The 10097-nt window shown below is 34.0% G+C and overlaps 1 protein-coding gene across 1 annotated transcript in view; it reads left to right on the forward strand.

Annotated features, from left to right (window-relative positions):
- LOC106468234 (transmembrane protein 62-like) overlaps window positions 1-10097 on the forward strand; it is a 102172-nt gene that overhangs the window by 46454 nt on the left and 45621 nt on the right. Inside the window, exons 5-6 of the mRNA XM_022396566.1 lie at window positions 3780-3927; window positions 8975-9114. Coding sequence (XP_022252274.1) covers window positions 3780-3927; window positions 8975-9114 — 288 coding nt within the window. The remainder of the gene's footprint in view (window positions 1-3779; window positions 3928-8974; window positions 9115-10097) is intronic.

Consider the following 10097-nt stretch of genomic DNA (forward strand, 5'->3'; position numbering starts at 1 on the left):
GGCCATGCCATGTTTTCCTGTGGTAATGATAGATAGCACTGCACGAAACTTTGATTCAGACAATCATGTTATTATAATCTAATATTCTTTATAAACTCTTTTGTAATAAGAATGTAGGACACATAACTGATAGCTAGGCATACATTCTAAAACTAAAACAAACTGTTCCAGACTGAGAAAACATAGCATTTTGTGCATGAAACAATAATGTTATTCTTCTCAGTGAAAGTGCTATGCATATGACTGTTGATCACTCCAATTGTAAAATAAGAGTGGTTGAATCCTTGAGGTATCTCCTGACCTGCCAATGGAAAGGATCATTGTCTATTTGTACATAACATGCTCCACTTTAAAGAAATCTTTCCCAAGAGAAAGTGCGTGTTGCACCACTTGAATAACCCAGTTCAGTAGTTAACTAGGACAAAAGGAACTGAGTGACTTTCTTAACCAATATTCTAGATTATGACTACATGCAAAGTGTATATGAAAATTTCGAAGTTTTTTATAATAAGGAAGTACAAAACATCTAGTATGCCTGCATTCTAGAAGAATAGCCATATTCACCTGGTGGGTGCCATCAAATGATTGTCATCCGTCTGTTTATTTAGCTCAGATGACCAAATGAGTTAGAAATTTTAAATGATAAATTTTATAAGATACAATTATTACTGAATGTGAGTTCTTAAAAAAATATTTTTAGCATACAGTTTGAATGAAATCATGTTATTCAGGATATGAAAAAAATGTTATAATTTGTAGGTGGTTTGTCCAGAAATGACAAGTTTAACTTAGAGTTTTGAAAACTTTAATAAAACATGAATTATGTAAGAGCATAAAATCATCATGTGCCATTATTAGGTAGAATACAAAGCCCTTGAGGAAATGAAAAGAAAGAGTCATGGTAGTAATTTCACCATCTGGTTTGGCCATTATCCTACTAGCACCATGGTTTCACCACCACCTGGAGTACGAGAACTGATGAAGTGAGTTAATGTTATATTAAAACTTGTATTATCCAATTAACCATTTGCAAAGGGTTTAGTGAAACATCGTATATCATGACACTTTACAGAGTTGCATTCAAAATGTAATTAAAGTTTTTATATTATCTAAGTTTTAATTTCTTGATTTCAAAAGGAAATATTTAAAACAATTCTGTGTTACATGATGCATCTTTGCATCGATGTTTTCCATTATAGAAGTTATATCTTCCTTAATTTGATGTTCAGTGTCTAATCAATTAGAAACACAAACTATATATTATGATTTGCTAAGATATCAACAAATTTTTCAAACAGTTGAAATTGTGAAGATAATTAACTAATTAACTTGAAGATCTGGCAACAAATGATGCATTCAGAGAAGAATAAAAAAAGTATTAATTTTATTTCACAATTTTCAACTTTTCAATTCACCGTACATACATGATATCACAACAGTTAGTGTTAGGGTAGAGAAAATAGAAGATAAATTATTAAATTAACTAATTAACCAGGAGGTTCTACTGGTTATTCAAATGAAATATGAAAACTTTAAGATGAAAAGTATTTTCATTCTTAATGTGAAAATCACCATTTTACTCAGAGTAACTCAGTAAGTCCCCATAAATTTACAGACAAATCTTTAGTAAAAATAATTTATTAAAAAATCTGATCTTTTGTGTATAACAGACTTGTAACGTTTACTAAAAGCTTATCAAATTTCGTGAAGATACACTTTGTAAATTCAAAGTTTTATTATATATAGTTTTAATATTTTAGGGGCTCAGTCCTATAGATGAAGCTGTTCCCAAATGGTTAAGATATTGTTCATGATAATTCACAACAAATATCTTAATGAAGTTCTGTTAGTATTATATTATTGCTCTCTGGGAATTGCCAATCAGGTATTGTTATTGCAAGTTCTTCACATATTACTGTAGTAGATCATAGTAGGGTTAAACTACTCTGACTTCAAATGACTGAGGATCCAAGGATCTCAGGTTTGAAGACATGGTGCTCCCAAACATTATACACTTTCAGTTGTGGGTGTGTATAAGAGTATCAGTCATTCCTACTATTTTTCTAAGAGTGTTGTATTCTCAAGTGCAGAAAGAAACTGGACTAAATTTAAAACACAGTGAAACAATATTTATGTAACACCCTTACAAATAGTCAGAATCAGTCAAAAAGTGTACTTTGTGGTACCTTTACTAGAAAGCTCTTAGAAGAGGAGTATATTGAAGAGGAGTATAAATTCTGTCAATCAAATAGGTATAAAAACCATTTTTGCATAAGAATCTCAACATTATCAAAGCCTTTGTAGAAAAATTCTTAAGAACTTGAAATTTTATATACTCAATGAACTAACATCTTAACTAAGTTTCCTTAAACACAGCATATAACTTGATAAAATAAAAGCCATTAAAGATTTTTATGTCGAACTTCACATTTAAAATTACCATGACAGTTATGAATTAAAGCATTCAAAAAATGGAAGTTGATGGCTTTGCTGATGTTCAACATTATGTTTAATACTGTTTGCTTAAAAATAGTAAAATAAGTGTAACCAAAAAGTAATCAAGTAATTTCAGCATATAACTTGCTGGTTGTATTAAGAATAGTGCTAAATGTTTCTACAGTATAGCCTGTGGGCTTAATTTTAAAGTAATGATATGATCATGAGGTATAGTATGATCTAAAGATTATGCTACATTATCAAACTGTAGTTTAGATGGTAACTAATTATAAAACTATGCAAGTTATAAAAATAACTTTCAGATTAATTGATATAAGCAAGAATAACTAGTTACTAATGGCACAAGTTAAAAAGTAAAAAAGAAGTCTTATGTTATGTTGATAATTTTTTACGAATGTTACGTAAATCCTTCACTGAAGCAGCAATACTTATTGTGTATCAGGACTTTCTTTTTGATATTTCTATTATAATATTGAGATTTTATTTTCTTAGTTTTGAAAATGCTAAAACAGTTGTTTTTTTTATATCACATTACAGTCCTTGTTTTGTTAGATTTATATTCACTCATTTTTTTAGTAATGCTCAAAAATTGTTTTGTGCAACATTTTTAGTCTAACTGCTCAGTTACATAATTTATTCATCTTGATATACAAACATGCAGTGGACACTTTATAGGCATCCAATGTTCAAACCTTGTATGTGATAAATTTTGGGGCTTCCTCCACATTCATTCCTTTGATTTTTCTGGAATGATATAAAGGGAAGTCTCTTGTATAAGTGAAAGCCGAGTTGATCCTGTTTTTGTTTTATTTGTCATTTGAAGTTTATCATGGCTGAAAGCAATATATAGGCACAGCAGTGAATGTTAAAGAAAACCCTGATTTATTTTAAAACTTCTGTGAAAGTACATTATCTTGCTGAAGGTATGAGGTAGAGATATGACTTTCTTGTGTGATTTGTACAACATATTATTGCTAGAAAACTTGGGATTCTCCTGGAATGTATCATAAGCATAGCCAAGGCAAATTCATCTGTGTGGGAATAAAGTGAATGAAGGTTAATAAATTCTATAGATTTTTATGGTACAAGGCACACATTAAAACATATGATACAGTAGGCCCTATAGCAAAAAGCAGCAAAAAAAAAGAGGTTAAATAGGAATCAAATATAATTTGAGAGGATTAAAATAATACAAGTTAAAATATATGGAATATTGTGATCTTTCTTGTCATTCAAAATGTTAATTTTGTATTTTAACATGGCAAAAAATTTGTTGTTGTGTATAGCTGTATAATTTTTTATATATCATTATTTTCTCCAAGAAACTTCTCAGCACAAGGTCAGTTCCATCCTCGTTCATACAACTTCACATTGAAACATGACACAGAACGCTACACTTTTATTGGACTAGATGCTTGCCTGGACCCTGGACCTAAGAGACCTTTTAACTTTGTAGGAAGATTAACAGAGGTACTTTTTGAACATTTGTTAATATCTTATTGTAAAATGTGAACACAGTATGAGGGAAGCAAGAAAATCTTTGTAGGCTTGACAGGACCATCAAATTTTGCATGTTTGCAAGAGAAACTACAAAAGAAACTAAGTTAGGTTTAAGTGATGTGATAAAATAGATTGTTAAGAATTTTCAAACTTAATCTTTAATGAAAGTATCACAGATATTCAGTCTTTGATATTAGTGCCTTTATTTTTTTTATGATGTCTTTTATATTTGACCTTTCTTACCTGTATTTCTTTAGTTACCAGAGGAATAAGATCCTTGGAGATGGAATTTTTTTTTACTTTTTTAGTTTATGGGTGTATTCCCCCTTTTTTTACCAGTTTACTTGTGTTATTGATATTAAATATCTAAAAGCTTCCTTATGGTATCAGGTGTTTTCTTCCACCCTGGAAAAATCATTACTTTGGTTTTTACTGTAAGTTGTCCTTATTCATCAGTAAGACAAAGTAAAATCATTAGGTTGGAGCAGTTTTTTTTCTCAACAATGAAATCTGACCTGACTTGCATTGCTGCAGTAATACCTTTTAGCTTATACATGCAATTAGGTGTAGAAAGAATATGAAATTGTAACCCAGTCATTGTTAAATGCTAGAGATAAGAATAACTAATATAAGTAAATAGTTTGTTTGTCTGAATTATTTAAAACTAAATTTTTGTATATTTTAAGCTGTTCAACTAACTTATAGACTTTTGCATGCCATAAGCCTTGAGCTCCCACATATCCCACAGTCAACGTGGTTCAACTGCACCTTGCATGTAAATCATCATCATGCAAAAAACCTTCCATCAATAGGAGTGCAGCGCACCCTCCTGATGTATGCGACTCCCTCTATATGATTCTACTGTACTATCACTTTCATTTGGTAGTGCTATCATCATGATGTTTTTTGTTTATGGTCTCTTCCAGTACTTCACTTTAACAATTTTAAGTGATAACTTACCTTTATTGTTCTTCAGGTTTTTTTGGTTTTCACTGAAGTTTATGTTTCCACTTCAAAAGTGATATCATTTAATTCCAGCACACTTACAGCTGCAGGTGGCAATACTTGATGAAGGAATTGTAGGCTTTCATTTGTTGGGAGATTGATCATTATGAGTTGATCTTTGTCGAGCCTTGAGTTTGGGTGCCCACATATTTTGAACTTTGGACAGATAATCTGTTATACTAATATAGATTTTTGAATATTTTGTGATATTAATATTATTATTTGGGTTCAATAACATAAGTTTAGTTAGATTTGTAAATACTTATTGTAAGTTTAGGGTTTTCAATTGTGATATCCTTCATACTACAATGTTAGATTAGGCTTAACAAGTGTCTTTGTCATTTTGCTGGTAAATTGTAAATTAGGTTAAATATATTGTTTTCTTCAATAAATACTTTCTACTAAATTTTTATTGTCAATATACATGTACTTAATTTTACAATATAAAAACTATTTCATTTTCGTAATTATTTATATTTTCTACTTCTTACAATTAATTTGGTTTGTGAGGACCCCTAATGCCAGGGTCTGCCCAGTCTTCTCTCAATATTGCTTGCCTTCCTTCTAAAACTGCTGAACCTGTTTGGGATGAAGTAGATTTTGACATTTTTCCTCCACCTGATTATGCCTAGCTTTCCCAGACCTCTGCTGTGGAGTCTCCTAGGCCTTGCTTAACCCAGCCCTTTTTAAACACGTTTCACAGTATTTTTTTCCACTCCTTCTCCAGACATTATGGTTCATGCTGGGTCCTTTTGTCTCTTGGAATCTTGATAAGGTTTCTTTGGATTCCCCTCGTAACTTTCCTCCTTCCCTCTTTGACGATATGCATTGGTAGTTGAACAAAGTCCCCACGTTGTTGAGACCACTTCATTCCCCTTATTCAAATTTGTTTCTCTTCCCTGGTGCTTACCTCCAAGTTTCGGGGTGTGGGTTGATCACCATGAGGATTCAGGACAATGGTATACAACCAAAAGGTCTTACCATGTTCATTCCTTGGAACTTCCAGCAGTCTATCATGCTTCGTTTCACTTTCTTCCTCTTGGCAGGATTTGACAAATCATGATCCATTCCGACAATTCTATGATGGTGGCTTATATCACTCACCAAGGGAGCACCATTCTGGTTCCCTTTGTAGTCGACCTTGGAGCTCCATTTTTGGGCTGCCACACTTGACATATGTCCCCTAGCATGTTATATTCCGAGTGCTTTCAACCTCATTGTGGATTGCCTAACCAGTACTGACACACACTATCCCACGGAGTGGTTTCTCAATTCTCAAAGATTTCTGGTGGCTCTGACTCCTCAACAAGATGCACTTGTCTCTTTCCTTGATTCCAAGTTACCCCTTTCAGATTGCTCCTTCCTGGCCAGCATAGAACCGGTTAACTCAGCTGCTTCTGCTCGATCCATTCTATTTGTTCTGGAGCAATTTTTCCTAACCTACACTTTAGTGACTCGTGTGGCATGTTCTTCAATTTGATATTTTGGTTCCCTTCCATCTCCTACCTTTATCCCTGATTGGATCTGGATGGTCTTCTGTATCCCGTGCATGCTCTTGGTTGCTTAATTGCCTTCAAGGCTTCTTTTGGTTGATTCTCTTTCCCACAGATGCATTCCCTAGCACCACTTCTCCATTTGTGACTTTTTCCTTCCTCCCTTACAAATTGGATTTGGCTTTTGATTAGACTGGTTTTTCTTCCTTGTCTCCTTCTTCCTGTAATTCCTGGTGTTTTCACTCTTTTACCTGCATCTCACCTCCATCGTACATTGGAGGTAATTCTTCCATCAAGCACTGGGACTACACCTCATATGTTTATCTCCCTTTATCTGCTTCAGGTAGCTATTTCTTCCTCATTGGGGTACTGTCTTCCACCTGCCGCCATCCTTCACTCTTCGGTGAGACTGTGACTGGGTAACTTACCTTTTTGTATATATACTTCTTCTTTTTCAGAGGCATGTTCCAAGCCACTGGGGTGTTGGACCATGGAGGTAACCTCCTGAATGTGATAGTGATATACGATACAAAAAATAATGAATCCTTTCAGTTGAGAGTAGGGCAGTGATGTTCTGCTGTTATAGATGATGAGATGTCCTCCAATCTGATACTCCATTTCTGAATGGGTCTGTCTGGAAGAATGTTGCAGCTTTGGAGTGAGCCATCAAATTTGCAGTTCACCCATCTGATTGGGATCCCTCATCCTACCCCACATGGATGTCGGTTCTAAGTGGATAGATTTTGGATTCGGAGCAGAACCAATCAACATAAGTCCTCACACATGTGTTACTGGCCTCATGTTCATTGCTAATGTGTTTTGGGTCATGCCTGATGAACATGCGGGTTGCTTTGGTTTGTCCTTTTGCACTACCCATTGAATATTTACACATATCGAGGATGGTGCTGTTCTAGGGGTAGATCTTGTCTGATTGGTTTTGAGTGGGATTTTGCACATTACTGAGACATCTCAATTATTCCCATCTTCTGGATGTCAGGTTCCCGGATCAGTAATTCATTATCAATTTGCTCACGTGTGCCCTGTTTGCAGATTGTTGAGCATGATATTTCCCTCTGGTCTGCTGAACTTGAGGTGAAGATGGTATGATCCTTTTTCCTACCCCCACCCGATGGCTGGGTTTTGGATTATAGTTGACTTTCTGACAGTATGATCCTCTTTCCTACCCACTCATGGATGTTGGTTCCTGGTAGCTGGGTTTTGAAAGCAGTTGACTTGCTGTGTATGGTCCATCACACCCTAGTACTCTACATCTTTGGGCACATCCTTTTACTCTCACCCACAGTACTGTCTCCCAAGGGATTGAGATTCTGATATCATGTGGATCAGATCCATATCCAAATATTGTTCTCTCCCTTTTTTTTGCTCATGCTTGCAACACCTCTTTCCACACTTGGTGTAAAGTACATCTAGTACAGTGTGGTGTGGTCTCCCACATAGAACCCTCTACTGCAAGGATCTCCTTTTTTTCTAGTGTTCTTTGCATGCTTTCAAAGGGTGCTTCTTTCTTTCCCTTTCAATGTTTCTTCCACCTGTTCAGTGTGGGATTCTAGCTGTATTTGTGAGTGGAGGTAAGTTATCGTATTGGAAGTTATAATTTTTCTATACTGAAAATGTATTTCTGACAGGTAATTAACTCCTCTCACACTTCCTACCCTTCCCCCCCACTGAAAACCATTGCTTCCATTTTCTGCCAAAACTTTAATTGATAGCTCAGTAGAATCGAATAGAGGGAGTCACATGCATCACGAGGGTGTGTTGTGCTCCTGTTGGTGGAGGGTTTTTGCATGATGATTTACATGTGAGATGCAGTTGAACCACTTCGATCATGGGGTACATGGAAACTCAAAGTTTGTGGCATGTGAAATAATTTTTGCATATAGAGTGCAGCACTGAATAAGAATAGCTATATCTGTGAGAGGAGATAAGTATCTATCGGAATTCCATTTAGGATAGGAAAATTATAATGTTCCTAAATTTCCTTTTTTAAGGTTTCATTCTTTAAACATTGATGTCTCCAGCAAATTTTCTGTCTGCTATACCCCATACAGAAACAAAACTGAAGAATTATTTCAGAAAGTTACTCCTTGGCTTGAGATTATATGGTATAATATTCCATAATTTACATCTAGTTCACTTGGTTAATGTTATAATAAATAAATAAATCTTGAGCTTGGATCTTACCCAGCTTTTGGATAAGAATATTTAAGAAAAAGAATAAACATATTATTTCAAAGATTTTCATACAGTCCTTTTGGTCCTTACAAAGTTATTAATTTAGTTCCTAATTCTGGAGTTTTGAGTTCTACTTTTTTCCACCCCCATATTGCTGTGTGCATTGAGACTGTTTTGTTTTGGGGAATCTATTTACTAAGAAAAAGTATGACTAGTTAAAATGACTTGGTGTGTCTAGTGGTCAGCATATTGGGTTATGTATGAGACATAGTGCACATAAAACATGAATTATATAAGAATGCAAAATCATGGACCACTGTTGTTAGGTAGGGTACAAAGCCCTTGAGGAAATGAAGAAAAAAAGAGTCAAAGTGATAATTTCATCATTTGGTTTCACCACCATCTGGAGAATGAGAAATGCACACCACAAGATTAGCCACTTTCAGGTGGTGGGTACTGCCAACTGGTTGGCTCTCCCTCTGTTTATTTTGCTCATTGTGTGAATAAGCAAGAAATATTAAATGATAAGTTGCTTAAGGTACTGTTATTACTTTGTATGAGGTATTCAATGATATTTTTAGCATAAAGTTTAAATGAAATTTCGTTATTCAGAAGATTAAAAATGTATTTTTAGCTTAGTTAGAAAACCAGTTAAATTACAGTAGTTTTGAGACAGTCCATTCTAGTGCCTGATATATTTATGGTTTTTTAAAATGCATATTTGAAAGGTACATTCATTTTTGTGTAAAACGGTCAAACTATTTCAGACTGAGAAAATACAGCAAAAGGCAGTAGTTGTGAGGGAGTAGTTGATGTATTTTGAGCAAAATCATTGTTTTTAGCAGTAACAGACTTTTTTAACATACTTATAGCTTAGTTAGAAAGCCACTTAAATTACAATTGTTTTGGGACATTTTATTCTAATGCTTGATGTATTCGTGTTCTAAAATGCATATTTGAAAAATATGTTAATTTTGTTTGGACAGTGAAAGTTGTGGGTGTGTTAAGAGTGTCAGTCATTCCTACTATTCATCTAAGAGTGTGGTATTATGAGTTGAAATATTTTTTTATTTAAGAGTAATTATGTATGAGCCAAAGAATAACAGGAGGTCTTGACAATATATATTACAGAATGAATCCAAAAATTTGTGACTACTTGAATACACAAAACCATCAAATAATAAAATTTCACCATATGTTATTAAACATTCTTTGTATGTGAATAAAACAACAACAGCCAAATACAATACTTCATAGATCATATATAGAAGTACAACTGAGACATATTTTTAAACCAGGATGTTGACTGAAGCATTTTTTTCACATATAATGATCACATTTCTTCTCTGAAATCATCAAAATGTAGTTTATCAATTCATTTATCCTTGCTGCAGGAAAATTAAATTGGTTCTACTATAAGAAAGTTACTGACATAAGTGAAGGAATATG

Source organism: Limulus polyphemus, unplaced genomic scaffold, assembly GCF_000517525.1.
Source record: "Limulus polyphemus unplaced genomic scaffold, Limulus_polyphemus-2.1.2 Scaffold2926, whole genome shotgun sequence".
Taxonomy (NCBI): Eukaryota; Metazoa; Arthropoda; class Merostomata; order Xiphosura; family Limulidae; genus Limulus; species Limulus polyphemus.